A 27,463-nucleotide genomic window follows, 5' to 3' on the forward strand; every position below is an offset into this window, starting at 1 on the left:
GAGGACGAACACGAGCCTGCATGGTTTACGAATTTTAATCATTGACAATCTAAAAAACTTTTAATTAGCATCAAGGAATTTTATACAATTTTTTAAAACTTACATTCCCAGGAAACTGCTGTGTTTATGGAATGTTCTATTCTGTGTACTGTGTGTTGTAACATATAAGTGTACGTACTTTGCGTGTAAACAAATTATGTGATAGTGGTTTCCTATTTGTAGTGATGTTTGCCCTCTGAAGATGGTCCACAGAGACCGAAACATGTAAGGGTGTTAAGTTTTTATGTAGTAAAAAACTTACAGTCACATTGGACGGAGTGATTTATAATTTGTAATTGTTATTGTGACGGACCAGAATGAAACAAATCAAATTCTAAAATTTAAGTTAAGCACAAGGAATGCTATTCTTCTAAACACCACCATCCAATCCTGAACATCCCACTTTTTTTACGTTGGTTACTGTCAGCACCAAGACTATACAGCATTAATCGCCCAATTAAAAAATCTGTTAAACTGATAATAAAAATAATTTAATTACAAAGGCTTGTAACAACAGTAGACCTAAGAACTATGTACTAACTGAAATTGAAAATTTAATGTAACCCACATATGTGCACAACTCAAGACTGGTCACTTAACAAGAAAAATACAGAAGTGCATGCATGCTCTGATGTAGCAAGGAATGTCTGCATGTCACTGTAATAGTCAAAACTTAACTACCTTTGGTTTGTACACATCTAGTCTACATCTAGACACAGAATGTAACAGTGTCTCACAAAAAAATAAGATAGGCAAGGTAAACTGAAAAAAAAAAATTGCTCTATTTGTAACTTTTACAGCTCCACTTCCACAATGTGGGATGTGTAAAATTTTGTAAAAATGCTGTGTGGAACATATATTTCACAATTACGCTAGAATTTCAATAAAACAAAAGTTAAAAAAGGCTTAATGTTCAATCCAATTTGACAAAACAATGGTGTAACAGAACTCAAGATCCATAACTTGCCCTATCAGATAAAATATGTTCAACACTAAACATGCGATGCCTGCTACAAATATGGGTAAATGTTACATTATGGGTTCCCTCACTACTGAACTCAAAAAGATGATATAATGAAAACTTAGAAAAATGAAATAACTAAGGGCACCATGTATCACTTCAGGTGAAGCTATATCATCATAGTTTGTGTCAATGAATATTACATCAGTTTGTCTCTTCCACCTCCCTTCTTCCTCCTTGTACCTTTCAACATAACAATTTTCAGTTTGTTTACTCATGTACAGACAGACTTGACACTGAAGGTACTCCTCACTACAAAATAAATGAAAACAGTAACATGTGGGGAATTCATACTTTAACCAGCAATCAGTTATTTACTATGATTGGTACAAGAAGGTAAACGGAATATTTTTACTGTGAGACTGGGTCCATGGCTCTGCACTTCAAGGGGACCAGCACACTGCTTGCTGTGAGGTGCATGTGAATTTACCAATAAATCAGTATGCCTGATGGCAGATAACATTTGGAATGAAGGGAAGTAATTAACATGTGGACCGCTTGATGGTATTACACAACAAGCAGTGCGGTTTATGATTTGTCAGCAGGAGGCATCAGTTATCAGTGCCATCAGCCATTTGTTCCGAGTTTCTGTTAGTGAGCAGTGCAGTACGTCATAGTGTGGCATACTTAGAGTAACGTGTATTTCTGCATGTCACCAATGTGAAATACGGATCTGCTAGAAAATGTCAGTCAAAATTTTTATGTAAATTTCTTGATGAAAGAGTTCCCAGCAGACAAAAAATTCATAATATGGTGAATACATGTAGAAGACTGGGACTGTTTAACAGACAAGAAACAAAAACATAAGCTGGGAAGTTTGACGACATAGGGGCCTGACTTGAACATACACATATAAAATCACTGAAATGTCTAGCTCAAGAGACTGGAATGTCAAATACTAGTTCAAGAATAGCAACACAAGTGCTGAAGCCATCCAGAGAAAGTTGGTGCCTGGTGTGCTGTAAGTGCAAGAAGGATTATTTTACCTGTCTTTTTTAATGAAACAATTAACTGCGAAAAATATATATGTGTAGAGAGGACAGCATTTTTAACACCTTCTGTCATCTGCGAATTATAACTACTTTGTTCCGAACATTATCAACCATCAGGCACACTGATTAATTGGCACCATTTGTATGTGCCTCACAGCAAGTGGCATAGAGTCTGTCATGAGGCACAAACCCATGGACCCAGTCCACACAGTAAAAATATTCCCTGTAGTTACAAATTTACAAGTAAGTACACAGCAACACAGAGAATGTTTTGTGACTGGTAGATTTATTAAGAGTCTTACAAATTAACCTTTTTGCTGCATATTATTTCCTCACTATTTTTCTAGAATAAAGCACTTTTAAGGTAAGAATATGAAGAAAAAAAAATACACTTTCATAGCCAAGAGAATGCAGTCAAATGATGCAGTCAAATGAGATGATTATTTCTTGATGAGGAGTAAATTCAAATGTCACACTATATAGTACTGGAGGCTTGTGTTCAATATTGCAGCAATAAGGTTACAGTACTTGTCACTGCTGAAAATTTTTGCACACTGATTTGTACTTTTAATTATCAAAATGAAAACATCATTTTGATTATAAAAAACACGATAAATCGTTCTATAAAGACTTGCAAATGGCCAAAAAGAAAAGGTCAAATAAGTGCCAATCTGCATTTGAATATGTAATGTGTGTTCAAATGACACTTCATTATGTGGTTATATAATTTTAGTTTGTCTTACATGAATGTAAGCATTCAATGATGGTTGTAGCATCAATATAATATCCACCACATAAGACACAAATCAGATGTGGATTCAGGTCTGTGATCTTGAGTCTTCGAGGCCGATGCATCTTGCACTTTGAAAACTCAACACTTTGCCATGGATGCTACCAAACAAAATAAAACTGCTTAGAGGTGGCAGTGAAACATAACAGACTTCATAGTACTCCGTAACTTACTTTCGGCACGTGCAGAAAACAAGCAAACATATATACAAACGATGTCAAAACATTTGCCTTATATCAGTAAACACCAACAGCTGTGGTGTTTACCTTTTCTGCTGCAAGACGTCACAGTGCGCACACATATATGAAATAGTAAGTTCAATATGGCACACGTCAAATCAAAATCGCTGGCATAAATATATACACAATGAAGCACACAATGATGTACAACATATCATAAAATAAAGATTTATGTGAAAAAAAACTGACGCGTTAGAAAATAAGCCAGCCATATTGGAATGCACAGCCTATTTTGTGCTTTCGGTGACCCCTATTATACCAGGTACGATATCTTCCTATTTTCTTGATGTCAGGCTTCAGGAACAACCGAATTTGATTTCATGTTCCCTTCGTGAATATCGATTGCCATTAAACGAACTACTTTAACTTCTGTCTACTGTTTATCGCATTTGGTCTATTGGCACCCAAGAGCCACGAGCTTGATTTTCTACACCACGCAGGTCGACCCAAACACAACCTCGATTTCTGTTTGGAGGGAGTCACGTGATCCCGCCAAACGTCAGTTAGCAAGCTAATTACACAATTGATATTTCCACCAAATACATTTGTAACGATATACACCACACGGACACAAACACAAAGTGCAATACGACATTCAATAAACAACACATAAACATAATTACATAAACGAATATGAACTACTTATTCTGGAACATTTAGTTTACCTTCTTTCCGTTAGATGACGTATAAACTTCTCAACTTTGATCGAAAGATGGCACTGCAGTCACTGAGTCCATATTCACGGCGGAATGTGATGACGGGCTGGGAACGATGGAACAAATCTTCTGGGATTGTAAACGGTACAAGACCCAATGGGAAACAATGATGGACATTCTGTCTAAGAAGAGCAAAAAAGAATACCCGAAGTCAGTTACAGAGCTCTGAAGACTAGAAGACAAAGTATTTGTGCAAGGCGTCTCCGTAAACAACATTCCCATATTTATTTAAAAACTGATATGTATGAAAAGATAAATAAGTAAATGTATAAAATAATAATAATAGTATACTCTCAGATTTAAGTTACGAGCCTGTTTTGGAAGAGACTGTGGGCCTATCGTCTTGACAGATTACAGATGAAATGAATGACTACATTATGTTCGTCCGACGTAATGCATGATTGTACTTTTTAATTTCATGCACTTACCTTCAGCAATGGAACATAATAATACTGATCCTGTCATAGTATGGTGGCAGTTGTGACCGGTTGAGACGGCGTGAGAAGACGACCACAAGGCAAATATTGCGATATTAATTAATTTGTTTTAATTATGGTAAATTTATCTTAAGCAGGAAATATTGCCTTCACATGCGATACGAAATTTTGACATACATTGCAACAATTTTAGCAAGATGGAAGATACCCGATGATGGCCGTACAGTATACATCCGAACCATGTAATGTGGAAAAAGAGTGACTATATAATGAGTTGAATTTAAGACGGAAATATATTAAATAAATTATATATTAATGCAACAGGATGCTTAAATACAATATTAAGAAAGGAAAACATTGGGTGCATCCGTTCTTCTGTGACAATTTAAAAGGAGGCGCATATATTGTTTCGAAAGAACTTAAACTGGATCCAGACTCCTTCGTCTCATGAAAAATACCAGGTTCTTGTTCAGTTAACTGCACAAAAACAAAATTAGCAGTTTCGTCGTCCTTCCGTGCCATCGAAAGAAACAAGCGAACCACTGAAGCGCGTTATAAAACAGCTGTCACTAGGAAACCACGCGGAAACGCAATTGTGAGAATACTGGCATGCTCCGTTGCCTGGATGTTGAGTTTCTCGGTCGCTCTGCCAGTTACGTTGCCGTTTCCTCAATTTGCGCTGCTCCATTCATTAGCTTGTGTTGAACTCACGCTGTTTACAATTCTCTAAAATCGCGGTTGCGTTGTGGTTGCCAGTCTCCTTGGTGTACCCTCAGCCCTAACTGGTAACACAGTTAGGTTAAGAGATGTTCAAAAATCGCGGAGTGACCGTGACCTGACTTGTCATATATCATGTACAATGATCTACAGTGACGAAATAAATCAATCAATCAATCAATATGATAGAATAAGACGTTTATAAGAATGCGCTACAGAGGTCCGGATGGGTATTGCCTAGGCCATTTTTTATAACACGATAAAAAAATACACGGCGACTACGTTACAAGACAATAACTTTTGAGTTGCTGACGGCTTCGTTCTAGTCGTTATGGTATTCCTGCTGAGAAGCCGAAACAGTTTTGGGGTGTATCAGTGTGAGGATGTTAGATGCCCTTCTGTCCGGAATATTATTTCAGTGCCAATACGGAGGAATTTAATTATTATTTAAATGACGAAAACTTGGTATAGTTTCGTTTATAACTGACGTGTACATGTATAAAATTCTACCTAGTGTAGAATGCTTTTGTATGTGGAAGGGTAATATTTCATACGTGATACGCACAAGAGAAAATAAATGTGGGTTTGGAAAGTGACATTTGGTATGAAAATGTAAACATAAACATGAAGACGTTTCCTTTCATTAGCACCCTTTGTAGGCAGAACAAATATTTTCTTATAGGTTTATGTTTGGGATTTTTTTTTAGTTTCATTCTTTCACCAATTTTTGAAAACGGTTGTCTCGTTAATGAGAATGGAGAAGGTTATACAAACGATCATCTGTCTCGGAGTCGTTCTCTAAGTAGTGATTCGAACTTACTAGGGGATGAATATGAACCGAGGATTAACTTCGCAGGTAAGCCCAATAAGGCCCGAAAAACACCAGCCCTTTTGAATCGGCCTCGATATTACTCAACGGAATTGGGTATACGTGAGAAACTTTTTGTTGGCGTTTTATCTTCTCAATATGATGTATCTACTCGTGGTGCTGCATTGAACAAAACTATTGCACACCTGGTGGACAAGGTTATGTTCTTCATTGATGCACCTGGACATCAAAAACTGAATATTTCAATGCCTGGGGGCATAGTGGGTTTCACTGATACAAGAAGAACATTGAAGGTTTTCCATATGCTGAAGTACATCACAGACAATTTCTTGGATGAATTTGACTTCTATTTTTTGGTCAAGGATGCAACATATATCAAAGCTCGTGAACTATATGAGATGGTGCAAGGGATTAGTGTGAGTGAAGATGTCCATGCTGGAAGTGGTAGAAGAGATGAGCATACATCTTTCTGTTCATTAGGTATGGTTATTAAGCATAAATTCTTCCTTGTTTCAGATCACCATGACAATAAGCACTGATTTTGACCTTTTGATTCATAAGGAGATACTTTTTTTTTACATTTACTTGCATGCAAAGTAATAGTTAGATTAAAAAGCATCTGAAGTATAATATTTTCCATACTATAGTGGACCAGCATATATCAACATTTTTTAGTGAGGGAATTTGAAAGAGGTACCACCAGATCCTGTTCATAAAAATCAGAACCCTTTATTATATTTCGAAAATGGTAATTGTGGAAGATACATAGAATGAAGACTATGCATACAACACTAAACCCTTGATGTTAACTCTGTGGAGTGGTAGGTTGTGGGTTTGACAGTGGTTTTCTCACCACCTGTGTGTTGTCCTGACAGCTTGGGCTGTGTTAGGCCTGATTATGTGTTTTATTGGACTGGGGACGAGTGATGTGTGGTCATCATGAAATTGTAATTTTGTATTTTTATAAATGTAATGTTTTTATATCTTGGATTTGTTATATATGTTTAAGCTATATGACCAAAATACTCTGTTACCTTTGATGGAAACTTTTATCTTAAATTTTAATGTATTATGCTAGAGAGAAATTGTATTATGATGTAAACATACATTGTCTTATTTTATAAGTCTTCTTGACAATTGCTTAAGAGTATTAGCAAGATAAATTGACACAATTCTGTATCTAAGGCTTTTGCCTACTATAGATGTAATGGAATAAGGAAGAAATAATAATAATAATAGTGGTGACATCAGAATTTTGGAGGTAGCATCACCCACAACCACAGTGAAACAACTTGAGCAGAATTTAACATCGATGATTAACCACCATGGAAGCCGAAACTTAACATTAGATTCAACTGTTCAGTCATTTTAATTCATCATTTCCTTGGTTGAGTGAGGTACAAGATGAAGAATTTTAAAATCTTTTAAATTGCTGATATTTTTTTGGTTTTAAGAAATATGTTGAAAATGATGAACTTAATGAAGACTAAATTTTAAATATATTTGTCAATTACAGATGCTGGCCTGCTCCTCAGCAGCTCAGTGATGCATAAAGTAATGTTATCACTTGATTGGTGTGTTAAGAATGCTTTTTCTGATTCTTATGATGACAATTTGGGACGGTGTATACTCCATGCTACAGATATGTCATGTCAAGAATCAGTTCAAGTACGTAATTTGTCAGTTTCATAATTTCATATTCCAGATGACTGAACTTTTGTAATTTTGTAGATTGCAGTCATATAGTACCAGATGCATTTCTTACTATGAACTTGTGTCTTCAGGGTTATGCATTGACAAGTTACTCTCTTGATAGAAGCTTTAATATGGAGGAGGATATTGAGAGACTAACCAAAGACTACAAATTTCATTCTGCATTGACACTTTATCCTGTCCAAGAGCCAAATGTTTTGTTTCAACTACATGCTTATTTCTGTAAGGTAAGTGGTGTAAATAATGTAGTTGCAAGAATGTTTTATAGTAAAGACACTAATGACAAACTCTGGATCCCCCATTTACATAGGTTACAAGATGTGTATCATGATAAGAATTATAATACGAGGTATAATGAAGAGCCCTTAAAAAGAAAAACCAGTAGCCAGTATAATAAATTACAGAGAAACTGCAGACAATTCAGATGAGAAGGAAACGTGGCAACACCGTGAACAGAGCATTTGATAATTGTATGTGATCACTCCATAACCTATCAATATGACACGTCATCTGCAAAGCAAGAAAAGATACTGTCAATTGAAAGTTCTGTTTGCTCAGATCTTTTTATCCCAGAAAATCTAAATTTGTTACTCTTGTAGCAAGATATACCATTCAGGAGTGAATATTTGTAGTTGAATTCTCTGCAAGATGTAAAAGTGATGGAAAGCACATTCATATGTTCACTCATAAATGCCCACAAGAATTGATTTCCATGAAGATGCATCTGTCAAGGCTTCTAAAAAAAATTGGCACATGACACATTCAGTTTGTGACAAAAAGGGATCTTAGAGGAGTGTGCTAACTGAAGAAAAAATAAAGATATTCAGGTGCAGCTGAATACCAGTCCTTCGTTAAAGACACCTGGCAGGAGAAAATGGTGTTTCAAAGCCCTGTGACTACTTCATTTTTGCCGTTATAAAATAATGGTTGTGCATGAGCTTAAAAGAGTTGGATTATGCCAGAACAGTTCATTTTTGGAACTGGTTGCTGTAAAGCATGAGTGTGATGATCCACAGCTACAGTAAAGCTCTCCCTGTAACAGACCATGAAGGCTCAGAAGGGTGTGAGAGATCGAGACTCCCATATCTCGTAGAAAATCGGCGTCAATAAGCTGGTACTTATTTCTGTTAGAGGCTGAGTAGACCCCAGGGTCATAGTGTGGCTCAAAGGATTAGTTAAATTAAAGAAAACAAAATTAGTGACCTCATTGGGAATCGAGCCCATGACCTTCCAGCTTCTAGCATAGTGCCTCAACCAACTATGCTATGGCCCCTGCCAGGAATCAAACCCTGACTCTTCGGTCATCCAGCCCATAGCCTTCATTATACCAGCTGAATTATCCTAGCTCTTCAGGATATCAGAACTTTTAAAACAGCTAATGATTGCTCCCTCCCAATTCATTATTTGCTGTAATCATACTGCCACACATTATAATACACACAGCAGGTGGCAGTGAGCTGGCTCAGATAAACAACAACTGAAACAGAATGATACATGGTCTGACAGCAAACCAAGTAGAATTACAAGATGAATGAACTATCCAATGTATACATATTTACATTGTGAATGCATAATTATTCTGGTTTATAAAGGGCATTACTCTTAAATATTGATCTGGTCTTATCTCATAAATGTAATCTACTTACTGTGTAATTTCATCTTTCATACCATTACCACTTCTGATTAATTCATCATAGGTGGGACTTGTTCACAACAAACAAGACATAACCTCACTGCGTAACTCTCTTGTGAACATGTCAGAAATGACTCCTGGGAGACGGAGTGGTGTAACATGGCCAATTGGAATCCCATCAGGAACTGTACCAATCAACAGGTTTGACGTGCTTAGATGGGATTATTTCACAGACACTGAAGTATACCTAAATTCAGACTTCTCCAATGTCAAGAAACTTGATGGAGCAGATAAAAAGGATATACAGGTAACATTTTAAGATTGGCAAGAAAGCTCCATTTTCATATATGCCTGGGGGGAAGAAAGAAACAATATTTGATTCTGAACCCTTTGCCTCACTATTTAAATTCACTGTATCCTGACATAAGACCAGTAAATATAAATATCCTTCATCCACCAAGTTTTAGTATGTTAAGGTGACAACACATGTACCCCATTTTACAACATCTGACAACAGGTAAAGCACAGGGTTAATTTCTGTAGTACAGATATGACAACTGACATTAAAAAATCACTCCAGAAATTAATAGAGCTGCTTATGATAAATATTTTATCAGGTATGCATCAGTAATAAATTAATCAGTAATTGGTCAAGAGAAACACACTCCAGTACAAAATATGCTGTAGTGTACTCATATAATAATGAAGTGAATAGCAGAACATTACAAAATGGAGCTATAAAGTGGTTACCATATTTTGATTTTCAATTGTGCAGCACATAATCTTTTTCAGTCAGTGTTCTTAAGAATCGAGTAGAGGCTTCTACTCCCATAAAAAATAAATACATTTTTCCTGCTGTCCCACATTTGGCAGTAATGTAGTTTCACTACTTCTAGGAAATGATGATGAAAGCATTTATTATTCTTTTGGACAAAACTTGTGAATTTTGCTTTAGTAATAATATTTATTCCATTTGTTTTGTTGTTATTGCAGTGCGTGCTATACATAACAGCCACCCATCCTTGTATCTTCTTACACAGTCAGTCTATTTAATTTGCATTGAGTATTCCACTTTTTATGATGAAATGATGGTCAAGATATAAAAAAGTGTGTACAGTGACACTAATCAGGACAGCAATGTGGGATTTGGGACTTAAATCGCTTACAAATCAACTGAGTATGTCAAAAACAGTCCAAAGATGGATGTTTTATGAGTAACCAGTGAAGGTTTACTGGCACTAATTCTTGTGGAATAGAAGTGTGGAACTGTAGTTCATGATGCATCTTAAACAAGACTTTGAAGACAGTCTTCTTTCAATAAGAAGCTGCACCTTCATATTTTCATCACAGTGAGACATTTTGTCAAAGTACATTTACCTGGGAGAAAGACTGGCAGAGGCACACCTATTAAGTGGCCTGCTAGATCCTAAGACTTATCTCTAATGAATATTTTTTTCTTCTGGGATATGTCAAGATATGTCATATCCTCAAAATTTCAAACTCAAAATCAGAATTCAAGGTGTATGTGAATCATTTGATATTTAAATGTTCCAAAGAGTATGGAATGATACATCATTTTCATGTTGAGTAGAGTGACCAGTGATTTTCATATTCAGAATCTAAAACGCAAACAAAAGCCCTGTCCTAAGACTTAAAAAGAAAGTAATAATAAAAATAAGATGTTATCAGATTTCTTTGTACAATGTTCACAGTATGTGGTGAATGCAAGTATCAAACAGGTGGAAGCAGGATGGGGAGAACATCTGCAGTACCATCACTTGATAAATGGCTACAGAAGATTTGATCCTTCCCGTGGTATGGATTATCGTCTAGACTTGGCATTTAGGGACACCAGAACTGGCCAAGAAGTTCACAAGAGGTACAAATCTTAATTAGTTTTGCAGCACATGTATGAGGGCTGTTGCTAATATTTGGTATAATGGTACAAAACCTGGGGATACTCGAAGAAGCTACTCCTCATTTTCATCGACTACAATCTCAAATACTGCAGACTGATAAACTGGGTTTATGACTGCCTAACATGTTAGGTTTGTGTTCTCATTACACAGTCCACATTAAAGAATTTGTGTAATAGATTATATACATGGTACTGAGAGTCATATTAGTAAGTATTAATTGATCTTTATTTATAGCAGTGTTTTATTTCCATTGTAATATTGTTACCAGCAAGTAACTTTCTGGTACAGGGTATAGCTGATCATGTGATATGCATTCACCTGTTCACAAATTCTTCATTATGGAACCCAAAGGTTAATGCCTGTCACCACAGAAGCTTATAACTGAGTCCTATCTTGAGCCAGTTTATTCCAGTGAACATCAACACAGCTCATTTTCCCAATATTCATTTATATTCCCGTCATCTATATCTCCACTGCTTATCCTAAGAAATTTAGTATGTTATAAATTCTTGTGTAAGAACTTGGAATATCCAACGACCAAGGCAGTGAAGATTTTGACTCAGTGGCTCATAACAGGGTCCAGTAGCAGACTTTGGTGAGTAAATTATGAAACTTCACATACAGTAGGGAATTTATCATGCAGCTTAATAACAACTGCCCAAGTGGTCTCTTTCAGTAAGTTTCCCAACCAAAATTTTGTATGCATTTCTTTTTTCCCATTGTTCCAGATATTCTTGCCATCTCAGTCTCCTTGATATAATTACCCAATGTAAAATTATTATAGGGTATTTCTGTTCTTGTCACATTTGCAATAACAAGTTGCAAAAGTGTGCCTATTAGCTTCATCATGTCTGGCAAGCCTTCTGTCCACATGTAACAACTCCAGAAAAACTTACCAGAATTTCATTACATTTTAAACTGATAAGTTTTATCATAATTTCCCAATAAATTCTACTTTTGGTTAAAACTGGACAATTAAAGACACATTATATGAAGACTTACTTGTGATTTTATGCATAACTTAGTAAATGCTTATTGGTGTAACAGATCCATTGGATTGATTTTTTGTGACTTGGATGTCAGGTCTGTTTTACATTGTTTAGAAGAGAGCATCAAAATTTAGCATTCAGAAACTGCTAGGAACATGAGCAGCAATTGCACCAAAACTGGTATGCTATACACACATTTCATTACAGTTATGTAACTGTCTATGCACGAGTTTCTGTTTCACTGAAGTGACTAACCACTTGAGCTATGGCGCGGCCTGCATAGGGACCTTGCTATGAATACACTGCAGAAGTCATTGCTGTTTCCTCCAAGCTTCAAAATTCGTATGAAAGAAAGAGAAATAAATATCCACCATAACTAATTAACAACTTGAAGAAAAGTACTTCTTGAGAAGGCAACAGTTATTCAGGTAGTCAAGAAATCCCACCATTTATGGAACTGAAAGGTTCATTCCTAACAGGGGGGCACGCGGTAGCATAGTTGGTTGAGGCACTCTGCTACAAGCCAGAAGGTCACGGATTCAAGTCCCAATGAGGTCATTGGATTTCTTTCAAATGACCAAATCCTTCTAGCCACACTATGGCCCTGGGGTCGACAGAACAAATAACAGAAATGAGTACCAGGAATTTTCTTGGGGGTAAAGGGCGGTTGGCATGTAGGGCTGACAACCTTGCCACCATCTATGAGCCAATTGTCTAGAAAATGTGGGAACCTCAACACAGCCTGTTAGAGGGATACCTTTACCTTTTACTTTTATCATGTTCACCACGGCTTGCCATTAGTTCCTATTCTGAGTCAAATGAATCCAGTCCATACCCTCCCACCCTATTTCTTTATGAACCATTCTAATATCCTCCCATCTATATCTAGCCTTCCGAGTGACCTCTTCCCTTTAGATTTTGAGATCAAAATTTTGTATGCATTTCTCATCTCTCCCATTTTTACTGCAAGCTCCATTTATCATTCTGATATACTTGGTGAAGAGTATAAATATCCTTTATACAGTACTAATTATGGCAGCCCTAAAAAAAGTGCCATACACGAAATAAGTAACAGTAATTGCAAATTATTACTTTCAGAGTGGAGGTATGTAAGCCATTAGGGAGAGTTGAGGTGGTACCCATGCCATATGTTACTGAAAACGTACGTGTGAACTTAATTCTACAAGTGGAAGCAGAATCTAAGCTGGAAGCAATGAAGTTCATGGAAAACTATGCCAGGATTTGTATGGAGAAGCGAGATAAGACTTTCCTGATGCTGGTACATACATGTTAAATTGGAGTATACTATGGATTGTATTCAATGAAATTTTGTCAACATAAAATGACTTATTCTTGGAACTGGACAATTATTTCAGATATTTACTTGTAGCTTTTTTGTTGTTGTAGGTTTTGTTGTATGACCCAAGTTTACCTGGGAAAGGTACAAAGGACGACATTTTTTTATCAGTCAAGGAGCTAGCTCTTACTTTATCTGACAGATACAAAAAAGATGGAAGCAAAATAGCCTGGGTGTCTATAAAGATCCCTTCACCTAATGAGTTAGCTAATGATCCACTTTTGGAATTTGTTGTGGCTGACTTAGTTATTAGAAAGTTTTCACCAGAGTCACTAATCCTTATGTGTCAGTCCAACATGGACCTAAGGCAGGATTATCTTAATCGGGTGAGTTTTTTGTAATGAGAGTTAATGTATGAAATAATGAAATAAAATATTAAAATGAAAATAAATTTATGTAATACTTGTAGCTAATTTTTTGTTGGCAAGGACACTCTTATAGAATAATAAGGCCATTGGCTTTACATTTAGAAAGGAATAAAGTTTTGATATATGCTTTTCACAAACTCATTTCTTGTTTCTAAAAGAATGTTTGATTTAATTAAGCATGACTGCTATTTTCAATATGCTGATGGTTTCATAAAAGAAAAGGAGTGTGAATGTAGGAGATATAATTTGTTTCTTATATTCCAGGCAAAGAACCTGCAGCATTTTAATGTCGAATTTCAGTTCATTTGCTAATGCATATAAGATGAGTCATTTTTAATGACTAGATTTAACATAGTACCTTCTACTTCCTTTTTTCAGGTACGCATGAATACCATACTGGGCTGGCAAGTTTTCAGCCCCATTCCTTTCTCAGAATATCACCCAGATATTGTGTACAGTAGTGCCAACACAAGCCCAAAGGAATTAGACATTGATAAATTATATGGCCATTATGACACTAGAGAGTTCAGCCACATTGCTTTTCATGCTCGTGACTATACTACAGGTGACTGTTATAACAGCTGCATTTAATAAAACTTACATGTATATTCAAATTTTAATATGGGGATGTATTAACATTTACAATTAACCATTTTTAATTTGCTCCTCAGCACGCAAACAAATAGAAGACATAATACCAATAATACGAAGTGACAGAGACATTCATTCTCTTATGATCATCAAATATGACAGCCAGTCAAGTCCACCTTCTTCATTATATGGAATGTTCACCAATTCAAGAAGTCTCCACATTCTGCGTGCTGTTGAGCCTGGGCTGCGTCTACATTACCAAGAGAGAAACTGTCAAGATTCCAACCGTCAGTGCACGGATATGAGAGCTTTCAATTTAGGAAGCAAAAGTCAACTTGCACAGTTAATATTAGACTATCTGGCCAGCCATATTACAACCTAGTCTAACTAAATTTTAGTCAAAGTGAGATAAGCTTGCATACATCAGTTGGTTGCCAATGTAAAACATGCCTGTCTATCTTGTTTATCCTTCCAAGTCCATTTTTGTATTTCCATCTTCTGCCTAAGGCTTAATTGTGTTAGACCTGAAATAAAATTTCAGAATCAGACTTAGTCCAGTAGGTTTGGAGAGCTCTCTCAGGTCTGATATCCTGACAGGCTTTCCTTGTATAAGACAGAGACTAGGCATTTTCAGTGCAACTAATTGAAGCCATCTTAACACCAACTGTACAGGTTACAGCTTCATACTGTTTTGTATCCACTTTTATGTGAACGCAAATGAATCAGAGCACATATTTCAAGCCCCCCCAAAAAAGTGCCAATGCCAACAAAGTATGTTTTACATACCTATGAAGATGAAATTGTCATGGTATTATAAATCCAAAATGTTGTTTACTTGAATTTCTGTTACACTGCTTTTATTGTTAATTCATTTGTGTAATTATATACTTCAGAATTATATGAATTATATCTTATACTAAATACAGCCAGAAGAAATTGCCTACTTAAGAGAACAACAGCAATCTGTTTTTCTCATGCCAAATATAATTTATATCAAAGCTACAACATATTCTATAGGTAAAAAGGTAAAGATGTTCCTGTGATTAATTGAGCACTATGCTATGAATACATGGGGGAGTGGTGGAATACCTCCACCATTCCTGGCCTTGGAACTAGATGGACATGAGCGGTGAGTGTCACACCCCAGCTGCTTTGCCCACTGGGAAACTGCTCCTAGTACCTGTTGGATAAAGAGGCTGGTTGGGCCCCAGAATCGGTCTGGATGCTATGGAGAAGAGAAAAATGTGGTCCCTACTAGGAATCGAACCCTGGCCATCCAGCCCATACCTATACTGAATGAGCTAATGTGGCTGTCCCTGATATTGTGCATAATACAGGGCTATTCACAAAGTAACCTTTGGTGAGCTGTTAACAAAACAAATAATGACAAAAAATCTGTACAAGTGAAGTAGCCTCAATGTGATATTTTTTATCCCCACCCTTAAAAATACCTTTAAAAGCAAAAGATCTAATGATGCGGAAGCAATTGAATACACTGTAATGGAGCAGCTATTTTCCATTAAAAAATCTGGCTTGAAAAGTGCTTGCAGGACTGGTTAGACATGTTGGAACAAGTATAGTACACACTGAAGGACTATGAAAGGCATTAACTTCCCATTCCTGTAAGTACAGTTTCTCAGTTCTCATAGGTTCAGACTCAATACTTTTTCTTCAGGCCTCATAAAAACAAGCCTGTCTTTATGGCTACATGAAAATGAACACTACTTTACTTTTGCTTATGATTCAACATGTACTACCAAGCAGGCTATTGTAACAGAAATGCTCTAAACCTCGAGTCTGAATGATCTTTGGTTTGAAGTATCCTGAGTCAAGTCTTTATGGCTTTCCTTGATCCCTCCAGGNGACCTCGAGTCTGAATGATCTTTGGTTTGAATCTTGACTGAAAACCCAAGTATCCTGAGTCAAGTCTTTATGGCTTTCCTTGATCCCTCCAGGAAAATGCTTGGACAGTATCCAGTATACTTGTATTATTAGGCCATGACCACTTTTTCCAAATCCTTTCCACTTCATTATTCATCCAACATATTACCATTCAACACTATTTAATCTGAGATACTGATGGCATCATAAAATAAACCCCAAAAGGAACACGTACAGTATATTCCCAATTATCCGTGCATGTATTATTCGGTTTGGGGCTGTGTACAACCTTATGGGGTGCCTCTTTGCTCAGTTCAGCTGTCTGTATGCATTCAATAACCCATGAACTGCTGTACATATGAAATTTCACAATGGAGAATTTTATGAAGAAATGCTGTATCATTTCAATTTTCATTCAGATCTGACAATTTTAATAAGCACTTCACATGAAGACCTGCATGCTAAATCTCTATCATACTGAAACTTTTTTGAACAAAAGATGTAGAGGAAAATGAAAAAAACATTTTATGCTCAATAAACTGTTTCCATAAATCTTATGGTTTTTGAAGTAGCTGAACACACTGGACCTATGGGTTACACATTATAGTTTTTATGTTCAAAGTCACTGTGATCTTAGATTATCCATGTTTTTCAATTATTCATGAGTCTTTTTTCCTCTTCAATAGCATGGATAACTGGGAGTATACCATACTCTATCTGTTCCACTTCTTTTCTGACCTAGTCAACTGAGTGTCCTCGTTATGAATGGTACAGCATCATCTACAATGTGCAAACAGCAATTCTGATTACAGTGTTGCCTTTTCTCTCATATGCATCTCCTAGGCATTAGTACAAATTCAGAAGGCTTAGTACTAAGTAACTGCAAATTGTAAAACTCAGACCACCATCACCTAAGGCCCTTTCCACCAGTATATCTAAAATTTCACTACAAAAAGAGGGTCACTAGTATGGTGGCGACATAAATGCTGGTCCCTTAATTGCTTAAAGGGAGGTAGTATGCCCAATTTCTGTAATAATTTTGTCATATTAAGGTGCACTTTTGTGAAAAACCATAATCTTCTAAAGTCCTAAAACTTGATTAACAAGTATTTATATGTTTTCTGTATCCACTTTTCTCATAATATATTTGTAAACAGATTTTTTTTTTATAATTTTTCTTAAATGACTAATTTTCCCAACATTTTCAATGGAAAAATATTTAATGCCATCATGAATGTATTTGTTAGACATGTAAAAAAAGTATTTTCACAAACAACAATATAATTCCTGACATATATTTCATGCATCTATAACATACAATTTCTGAGAAAAAATCTCATATGTCTATAAAAGATATGTCCAGGAGATTGATGAAAAGTTAAAATGTATCCTTGGTACCAAGAAAATCAAATGAAGGTAAATCAACAGTCCTATCACTGCAGACATCTCTCTACTCAGTGTGGAAAATCCCTTGAGCCCATTGACTAATAAAATACCCAAGTTTCATTAGAAGATGTATAACTGAATTGGAGGCATACTGTCACTTGATATTTAATTACATTGGTTTTTAATGCCACTGTATGAAAACTGAAAAAAAAAAAAAACACACTGCATTATCATAAATCAAACTTCCGACTACCAAAATAAAAAAAAAAACAACCTATTTTAGACCCCAACTATCTTACCACCTCCCCTTAATCCTTCATGTAATGTCTGACAATTTGGGAGGAGTCGAGCTGGAACCTGTAAACCCCAGCTATGAGTAATTACAGCTCTGGCCCTCATAAACTCAAAGCTTGTGGCAGACTGCAGCTGTGGTCTCAGTGTACATAATACAGATATGCACATTCTGCCACAAGCAATATATAAATATAACCCTATCCTCAGTGTTTAGAAGATAGGAAAACAACTAACATATAAAAGAAATAAAAAACAATAAAAATTTTCATCCGCACATGAAACTTCAGTTTTTAAAATGTTAAGTACACTGTTATTTTACATCAACTTACAATCTCCAATATTATTATCTTATAAATACTGATATATTCTTATGGAATTCCATATTTTACTGAAAATTGCCAATTATTACTTCTGATTCAAATATATTTTTTCTTTGTTAAATACATAAGTATGCATTCTGTTAGATGTGGGTTTGGGTCTCTGACTTACAGCATTTGAAATAACGCAATGGAAGCAATGTTGCTGAATAGTCTGGCAATGTAAGTTCTTATATCAGAAAGCCTTTGTGTCTACTGGATAGGACATAACAAGTACTAAGTTGTCTGGAGATAGGGATGAGCCTTGTCAGTTGGGACCAACTGAGCACACCTGAAGTCAGAGACAGAATCCAGTCTTCAAAACACTGTGCATTTTAAATAAAAAGCAGGACAATGGACAATGTTCAGAAATGCAATAACTGTTAAGTACTCACATTACTTCAACCTCCACCATGCATTCAATAGCTAGTCGCTCTCAGATCCTGACTCAGACAGCTGCAGGTCTTCTGTTAGGAGATGATCTGGCATAGAGAGGGATGGAGATGCTGTCCCATTCATATGACCTACAATCATGGCTATAGGTCAGCAAAATACATAAATTGTGGCACAAACCCAAGCAATGTTACAGATAATAAATGCTAAGAAAAAACTAAATCCTTTGTTACTGGACTGACTATAAGCACACAATAAAAGAAAAGCCACCAATATTAAAAGAAAATGCAAACCTAAACTTACTGTTCCTATCACTTTTCCCCAAACAACAGTCTTAAGATACAGAAATTGTTTAGATTGTTTTACCTAACAGGAAACCCTGAAGATGACCCAAGCAAATATCTAATGAGCAGGAGGTGGATGGCATGTAATAGACAACAGGAGGAGATTATAGAATATTTTCATATGCTACATGTAATAAAGAGAATACTTGTAGAATTTCATGCACCACAAATGAAACTTTGTACTGATGTAAACTTATCCAAGTCACTTGTCCACTGGAAGGCCTAAAGACTGTGGCCTAAATTTGGGAAACTACACATGAACTGTTCTAATAAGCAGTATGAATTTCATTACTTCTAAAAATGAAAAGATCACATTAATGTATGTCTAAAATATCCATGTTGTAGTACTACTCTCTTACAATAGTCTAGTCATTATTTCAGTATACAATACATTCTGGTAACCAGAAGAAATTGTCCTCAAGGTACTGCAGTGGAGGACCTCTCTACATCCAAGAATTCTAACCTTCCTCACAGAGCCCTAACTATATGTTTTGTTTCTACTTAATCATCTAATGTTTAACTCTGGGCCTTAAGCTTTCAAATGTCCTGGTTCACAAAACCTGTGTGAGGAGAATTCATCAAGTTCTGGGCAATATTTTTTAAAAAATTCTTACAGGTAGGCTAGCAAATGTCCATTTTTAGCAACACTTAATGCTTATGGCAATCATTCTTACTTCAGCTACAAGACTGGGAAGATTAGTCAGGTCTCAGAGTTGGAACTCCATAAGTTAAGCGCAGATTCTGGGTAGCTTTAAGATCAGAATTCACACAGCAAAGATTAATTTTTACAGTCTGGTATGCCTTACTCTATTTAGAAAATCTCACAGAAATCCATGTCATTAATCTCGACACCTAGCATTACCTAACTGCTACTATACAGTATGGAAAGAAGTGCTGGTCCCACAGCTATCCACATCCAATGTTAATTAATTTCATATTCAGAAATACTGGGAGTTTGGACTCTGTCCATTGTCCAGTATGCCTGAAACTAGAAAACGCAATATTTCCGAAACTGGATCTGTTTCCGTCCTCAAATGAGAGGAGTGAGACCTACTCTGTAGGGTTCCTTAGAAAAAGCTAACTTCAATGACTGATCCCTTGAGGTGTCTCCCCCTCATCTGAGAAAAGGAAACAGATCCAGTTTCCGAAACATTGTGCTTTCTAGTTTCTGGAATATGGATGATGGACAAAGTCCGAAAACCCAGTAATTTTACGTATTATACACCATAGTCAGAACCTTTAGAATCTAATTTCATATAGATTCAAGGCTAGTAAAGACACTTCATACCTTGTTAAACCTGTCAACATAACTGTATAAAATTTGAAGAGCAGGAATATATGTGTAAAATTCAGGTACCATATTGGGAAGCTTCAAAAGCAATGTGTGCAATGCCAAAATAAGGGCCGCACCATAGCTCAAGTGGTTAGTCGCTGGCTTCCCACCGCGGTGGCCCGAGTTCGATCCCAGGTCTGGTCAAGTGGGATTTGTGGGGGACAAAGTGGCGCTGGGGCAGGTTTTCTCTGAGTACTTCAGTTTCCCCTGCCAATCGTCATTCCACCAATTGCTCCACAATCACCCTCACCTATCATCTGGGGCTGGTACAATAGGCCAGAAGTGGCCGCAGTACAAGGGACTTAGTCCTACCCCACTAACATTAAAAAAACAGCCAAAGTAGAATAAAATTTTGTCACAGAAATACCTACCATTTGCTGTAACAGTACTGTTGCTTGGCTGAGTATCAAGTTCACTCTCACTCCCTGATGAATCACTGGAGTCCGATGAGGATGTCTCAGACAAGATTCCAATCTCGTCTGCAGGTGGCATTACGCCATCATCATCTGCAGTGTGAATGTACTCTGGAGACACTCTAGGAGGGATAAGTGACTGCTGTTGTTGCTGAGAAGGCATGTATGAACTTCCAAATCCTAGATCTGAGTCATCAAGGCCAATTACTGGAAGGCTTGCAGGCAGTGAAGGTGGTGATTTATGTTGAGACTGTAGGCACCGAGGAGGGGACCTGGATGAGGGGTATGAAGGGGATGCATGCAGAGGAGAGTGCCGTGGAATACACCCCAAGGAGGAGGCGAAGTGATTAGGTTTGGGAGAAGTTTTCTTCTTATTAGAACGATGCTGAGGAGATGGTAATTTGTTCTTGCCATGAGAATTTACTGAGTCCACTGGAGTCAAAGGGCGTGAGGATGAAGGTGGTGCCAACTTTGGGGCAGACTCCATTCTGAAAGAAAAAGTAGCAGAAATACATAAAGTAATAAACATGGGCCAACTTTACACCTGACTCACATTCCTGATGCCTTTGCACTGAATGACAGTGGTAACCATTCACAGACCCTGTAGGTTTCCAAAATCCTTCCACAGATGATGTAACACCACATACAAATTGAAAAATATTCAACATTCATAAAATACTATCTAATGCCAATGGTTCCAGGAAGAGCACTATTCTCAACTACAAATCACCAGATCACTGACTCATCTTTTTTCAACTACTCTAAACACCATATATTTCTAAAACATGTAAGTGGATATTAAACCAACCTGCATAGTAGTACAATATTACATGAATTTTTTACAAGTTCTAAAGCTGTATGTGTTATATTTCAAATATAAGTTTTAAGGGGGTACATGATTAATTTTCTCAGTTTGTGTATGTGTATTTCCTGTGTCACTTGCTGATGGCAGACTGCACTCATTTCCCCCCACAGCAGAAATGTCTCCTAGCAGCAGATAAACCTCTAGATGTGGTCAATGATAACATGAGAAAGCAATCAAAATGTTCCATACTAAGTGTACTGTGTAAGCTGTCATCCCAAGTACCAGAGATACTGAAAATACCCTAACTCACATGTTAAAAAGAATTTGCATTTTCTATATTGTGGTCTTCAGGTTATGACACCACCAGAGAGACACCAAAATTTTGGAGGAAAAAACTACCTTCATCTCAAGGGAGATCTACTTATAACTCTACTGTACAGACAAATTTCCTGAACAGTAGGCATGTGTCAAACTGTTCAACATACCCATGTTTTCAGAGAACCTGAACCATTAACACAAAAGCAGGCCACCGAACTCTGCTTGTATCTCTTGAATTTGGTTCACACAACAACCCCCCCCCCTTTTTCCATTCCTACTCCTCCTTCTAGAACTGTCTTTGTTTTATATAGGTTGATGGACAGAAAGTGTCTAATATTTTCTTTCTTCTCACAATCTTTCCTTTTTCATCTCTTGCCAGTTCTTTCCTCCCTCCTTGGTTGTCTTCCAGTACCCCACAGTATCACCTTGCCATCATCCCATAGGTCTCCTTCCTTTAAACTTTAATTCTAATGCCTCTCTCTGCCTCTATCTCTCCTTGTCCTATTCATTAATTTTATATGACCAAACTACTGTTATCATTCTTATTCAACCTCTGCTAAAGATTCTGAAATCCAACGTCACTAAAAATTTAATTTCTAATTATATCCAATTGTTTTTCATTCAATACTGTTACAAAATTTCATATTTACTGCTTTGATTTTACTTTTGTTTTTCTTTGTAATGGTCCATGTTTCAGCATAAAAGGCAGCACTGGCTTAAAATATATTTTACAAATTGGTGCTGGGCACTGTTTTGACATCTCTTTGTTCCATAATACAATGTAATAAAACATTGAATTAATTTGTGTTGTTTTACTGATCTCTCAGTTTTAAGTTCTGAATTTATTTCAGTACCCAAATAAATATACGTCTACCTCCTTAACCAACGTGTGAACTTTTTATTCAGATGTTTGGATGTGTTTCTCGACATCCTTATAGTCACCTGCTTATCCATATTCATATTCAATCTGCATTCCTTTCACTAATTTACTTTCTCCCCAATATCCTTTTTTGTCTTTCCCCCTGTTCACATTGTCTGCAATTAATGTTTCCATGCCTGGTGTTTTGTTCTTTCCTTTAACTTCATTATCAAAACCCCTTAAAAAATAAATTTTAATATTACTCAGCTATATACAGCCTGATGTCCCAAACCAAAACTGTGTATGTACTTCAAGCTTCTCTTACATATTACATGTCCTGCCAACTGCAACCTACTCAACCATCCTAGAATACTTCCTCACTTCTGTTCATCACTACTTGACAGATTCTTAACGAAGATTCAGAAACAGGGATATTGATACAGAAGTACATAAGTTATGTAGGATCTAAGGTTCTCACAGAGCTGTATCTTATGGGACAAAACATCAAAGAGCAGTGACAGAAAACTGACATTTTGGTGAAATACATCACTTCCATCTTCAGGATCAAAGAACAAGCTAAGCAAAAGAACTTTTCAACATAAACTATACTAATCTATGCATGCATACATTCATAATATACCACTGTAAGTATGTGACAAGAGAAGAGTACATGTAATTGTAAGATTTGAGGCTTTCACGGCGGTGAATATGAAGAAAGCAGTCTTCTGGGATTTGGCGCCGTGTATATGTGGTGTTAACCACATATACACGGCGCCAAATCCCAGAAGACTGCTTTCTTCATAGTCACCGCCGTGAAAGCCTCAAATCTTACAANAAACTTTTAAACTTGCACTTCAGCCAACATGGATAGGTTTCTTTTTCTTTGTGGTTTATTTTTATGACACTATCAATATCTGAGTACAAAACACTGAGTGGCAGGATAGTTGGAGAATGAGGAACTGGCAAGATTTGGAAGGAAGCAGTCATGGTCTAATCAAGGTGTTATCCTGACAGCTGCTTAGAGGGGCTGAGTAAAACCACTAAACATGTCAGAATGGGTGATGTCACAACAGATGACCCAAGCACCTCCAAAACACAAGTCAACAACACTACTGCTACACCAAGCTGATGGGTGACTAGTATTCAACTATGTGTTAACATAACCAGAGAAAAGAGGGACATCTGCATACCTAGGATACTGATAACACGACAAACTGTATTAGAATTCTGACATTAGTTTCAAAACAATGTTACTACAAGGACTTCAAATGAGAGGTAATTTGTCAACAGTGTGAATATTACATGTCTTGAATTAAATTACTGCATAATTTGCTGTTTACAACAATGAGAGAACTGTGCAGTCCAAAGACACTATGATCAATTCAGTAATGAATGAAGATTCTGCTTACTCAGGTTCTTCTGCCTCAAGCTCTGAATTCCACTGTTGTTACTATGATGCATATGATTCAACAGCAAGTGTTTACAGTCAAACCCTTTACAAGAAAATTTACAGAAAATGGATTTATACTTTCTATTTGTAAATATACACAAGCATGGTATCCCACAAAGACATGGAAAAGACTGTGAATCTCTGGTTCAGTTTGTGACAACAGAGACAATCCAAGACAACTGTCCTAAGCAAAGAAGATTGAGACATTCTAGCACAGCCAGAGATCAGTCCTCACAAACCATTCAGACGCTCGGCACAAGAAATCAATGTTATGTTGCGATCTGCATTCACAGCCAAAATACTAATTAAATTCTGCCCACATAATATAATGGTTGTATATGAGCTTAAAGAACCAGATTATATGGAATGAATTCATTTCTGCAGCACACAATGAATCTGTAAATCCATGAATTATAAGATATTTTTCAGCATACTTTTAACTTTAGACTAGTAGACAAGATACATACTGGATTATTTCTTCTGCCATAGATGAACAAAGGCAGTATGGATATTTTCAATTACAGCAATTCAGGTGACAATGGCATGAACTCTATATGTGATACACATACAGACAGAAAAATAAGTAAAAGACTCTAACCTCCTAGATTCCCAATCTGAGGAGCTACTATGACATCTGAATTTACAAAACCCTGAACAGAAAAGTGTGAAAGAATAATCTCTACATGACTGAAGCTCTCCAAAATGTAATTACATGCACAACTGCTTCAATTCCCAAAAATTAATTTCAAAATGTGCGGCAAAACTTGCTTATGTGCTGAAGTACCCAAAGCAAATGGGGGTTACTATCAGCAGTTCTACCGGGTGTTCCTAAAAGAATGGTGGGGTTTCATTGCCATATATCTCCGTCAGTTTTTGGTGATGAAAAGTAAAACGTATACGGACTGATAGCGTGGCTCTCAAATTTTCATTTTGTATATCGCACTCTTTCCTAGTTCCATTTCTGACAGTTAGGAGGCGTGAAATGTAAGATGGCGACCCAGCAGGAGAAGGCCTATTGCGTGCTAAGATTTGAGGTGTCTTAAATCCATCGTTACAGTGCGCCGTGAATTTTGTGTACATTTTCAGAAGGAGGCGCCACATGAAAACAACATTCGCAGATGGTACTGGCAGTCTGTGGACAGTGGATGTCTGTAAAGGCAAGAGTTCTGGGCGGCCACGTATACCACATGTAGACGTGGAAAGAGTGAGAGAGACGTATCAGAGAAGCTCAAGAAAATCATTACAACTGGCCAATGATTCCAATGACTACATTTTCCAACAGGACGGTGCTCCCCCACATTTCCATAGCACTGTGAGAGGTTTGCTTAATCTGGTCCTTCCGCGACGATGGATTGGACGTGCTGCAGGTGAAGATGCCCCCATTCTCCGGTGGCCACCCCGATCCCCAGACATAACTCCATGTGATTTCTTCTTGTGGGGGTATGTGAAGGACATGGTTTATGTACCCCCACTGCCCCAATCGCTCCAGGATCTCCGAAACAGAATCAATCATACTGTGGAGACCATCACACCTGAAATGCTGCAGCAGGTGTGGCAGGAATTCGACTATCGCATTGATGTGTGCCGGGTAACAAAAGGTGCGCACACAGAGGCACTTTGATGGATGTACATAAAATTTGGACAGTTAAGCTTCCAATTGACACATGTTATGATTGTACATGGTAGGAAATACGAAATATATACGTATCTAAAACCCCACCATTTTTTTAGGAACATCCTGTATAAAATGAAATCTGAAGCGGCTTTTCATAGTAATCAGTTATAATGCCATGTGCAAGTATATTGGTAAAGCCCATTTACTATTTGTACCATAGTATGCTACAGCTTGAGAAAGCAATCTTGTCAAGTCCTTTGTAAGTTTGTGTGCATTTTACAGCAGTGTATGAATACCAGAATTATGATGAAAACAGAATCTACTATAACTTTCTAATTATGATATGCATGTCACTAACTTCCATAAGAGGAGGCATAAAACAGTGCCACTTGTGACAGAAAACACTGTGTGGCCTCTCTGCTTATGCAGTAACTATCACCATACTCTTGCATGCAGCCAGTTTCCATCTCAGTTGAATAGCCGGTAGTACATGCAGAGGACTCCTTGAGAAGCTGATGGCTGATCAGCTGTCAAGTAATTCTCTATATTAGATTAAACCAGAGTATCACTTTGTCCACAAGATCACATCAAGAAAGTCCACATCCTCATACACTTTCAACAAAAATTAATAGAAAAACAATTACACTAAGCCTTAGTTACATTTTAAGAAAAAATCACGTTCTATTAAATGCCCAAAGCGCGGACTTTGAATTATTATTTGTATACCTTGTTTTCTTAACTTGGATATTAGAACTCAGTTTCTCTAGTGTAATCTCTCCTGTCACTCTATCGATAATAAGAACACATTCTTTCTGATATGGACGCTGCGAACCCTTGAACACAGTATGTGGTGTTCCAGCTCCATCAAGATGTGGAACAGTTACTGTCACTTGTTGATTTGATCCAACATCAACCGTTGCAACCTTGCTAACATCAACACTTGCAGGTTTGAAGTCATCTGAAAAATTATGATTTTTAACGCATTTTTGTGATAAGAGGTACAATGATGTAAACATACAAAACAGGCAACTCTCAAAATATATAAAATGTCATATTCTTTATCAGTACCTTGTAATAACTTACATCGTAAAGTGTGGAAAGAACTTCCTTTCGTGCTGCTAAAGCTCGGTCCGAGCTTCAACTGGCGCACTTCTGGCCCTAAGCCCAACTTATCGGCCATATTACGCCCATTTACGCCATTAAGTTGGCACTTTTGTATACCCAGCTATATCTTGTAGGAATGCTGGCACTATTAGAACTCCACAGAATTTTAAGTTCTGCACATAACCATTTAATCAACTCGAATAATGATAATCATATACATTATTCTTCTATATATCATGTAATCTTATCAAAGTTATTAACTACATATACCGCAAAGCTGCTCCATATTCCTTGACCTATTTCACGAATAGTTTCTGTAAAACCACTATGACACGCTACACAAACCAAATGACGTACTACAACACGGGCTACGCGGGCGAGTGGACCAAAGAATAGTCAGTTCACAGATTGGACGCAATGAGAGACTTCCTCGCCATCTGTCTGAAACTGCATATTACGCTCTTCAGTACAAATAACTGGTCCAGTGCTCTTACAACTAAATAGAAATTTTGTCCTGTACTTAGCAAAAATCTTTATTTAATGAAATAATTTCTTCGTTGCA

The 27,463-nt window shown here is 36.9% G+C and overlaps 3 protein-coding genes across 10 annotated transcripts in view; 1 reads left to right on the forward strand and 2 right to left on the reverse strand.

Annotated features, from left to right (window-relative positions):
- LOC111868910 (polycomb group protein Psc) overlaps window positions 1-3,705 on the reverse strand; it is a 19,538-nt gene extending 15,833 nt beyond the window's left edge. The window contains exons 1-2 of one of the 2 annotated variants that reach the window (XM_023860003.2): window positions 3,271-3,705; window positions 2,796-2,943 (exon numbers count right to left, since the gene is read on the reverse strand). In XM_023860003.2, the coding sequence (XP_023715771.1) occupies window positions 2,796-2,907 (112 nt within the window). In that variant the 5' untranslated portion in view covers window positions 2,908-2,943; window positions 3,271-3,705. Of the gene's footprint in view, window positions 1-2,795; window positions 2,944-3,108 lie in introns of both variants that reach the window. The other variant, XM_023860002.2, reaches the window with a different exon arrangement.
- A 1,350-nt stretch (window positions 3,706-5,055) lies between these two features.
- LOC111868888 (chondroitin sulfate synthase 2) lies at window positions 5,056-15,101 on the forward strand. The gene is made up of 9 exons (XM_023859955.2): window positions 5,056-6,260; window positions 7,297-7,448; window positions 7,565-7,720; window positions 9,191-9,433; window positions 10,839-11,005; window positions 13,133-13,313; window positions 13,442-13,717; window positions 14,138-14,324; window positions 14,431-15,101. The coding sequence occupies exons 1-9, from the start codon at window positions 5,576-5,578 to the stop codon at window positions 14,730-14,732; spliced, it is 2,349 nt and encodes a 782-aa protein (XP_023715723.1). The 5' UTR covers window positions 5,056-5,575; the 3' UTR covers window positions 14,733-15,101.
- LOC111868889 (ELL-associated factor 1) lies at window positions 14,512-27,292 on the reverse strand. 7 transcript variants are annotated; one of them, XM_033753226.1, is made up of 5 exons: window positions 26,881-27,292; window positions 26,524-26,755; window positions 20,709-21,238; window positions 18,668-18,791; window positions 14,512-14,600 (listed from the first exon to the last, which is right to left on the reverse strand). In XM_033753226.1, exons 1-4 carry the CDS (start codon window positions 26,975-26,977, stop codon window positions 18,694-18,696), a joined length of 957 nt encoding a protein of 318 aa, XP_033609117.1. In that variant the 5' UTR covers window positions 26,978-27,292; the 3' UTR covers window positions 14,512-14,600; window positions 18,668-18,693. The 7 variants fall into 7 exon arrangements, with proteins under 7 accessions (XP_033609117.1, XP_023715726.1, XP_023715725.1 ...); XM_023859958.2 differs by having other exon boundaries at window positions 18,663-18,791; XM_023859957.2 differs by lacking the exon at window positions 14,512-14,600 and adding an exon at window positions 14,786-14,874 and having other exon boundaries at window positions 18,663-18,791; window positions 26,881-27,291.
- Window positions 27,293-27,463: the final 171 nt, after the last annotated feature.

Source organism: Cryptotermes secundus, unplaced genomic scaffold (genome assembly GCF_002891405.2).
Source record: "Cryptotermes secundus unplaced genomic scaffold, Csec_1.0 scaffold685, whole genome shotgun sequence".
NCBI classification, from domain to species: Eukaryota; Metazoa; Arthropoda; class Insecta; order Blattodea; family Kalotermitidae; genus Cryptotermes; species Cryptotermes secundus.

Coding starts and splice junctions, on each gene's coding strand:
- LOC111868888 (XM_023859955.2), top strand. CDS start 5,576: ATGAAGACGTTTCCTTTCATTAGCACCCTTTGTAGGCAGAACAAATAT. Junction 6,261..7,296: donor TACATCTTTCTGTTCATTAG/GTATGGTTATTA, acceptor TGTCAATTACAG/ATGCTGGCCTGCTCCTCAGC. Junction 7,721..9,190: donor TACATGCTTATTTCTGTAAG/GTAAGTGGTGTA, acceptor AATTCATCATAG/GTGGGACTTGTTCACAACAA.
- LOC111868889 (XM_033753226.1), bottom strand. CDS start 26,977: ATGGCCGATAAGTTGGGCTTAGGGCCAGAAGTGCGCCAGTTGAAGCTC. Junction 21,239..26,523: donor ATCCAAGTTAAGAAAACAAG/GTATACAAATAA, acceptor TTTTTCTTTCAG/AATGGAGTCTGCCCCAAAGT. Junction 18,792..20,708: donor CAGTACTGTTACAGCAAATG/GTAGGTATTTCT, acceptor CCATGATTGTAG/GTCATATGAATGGGACAGCA.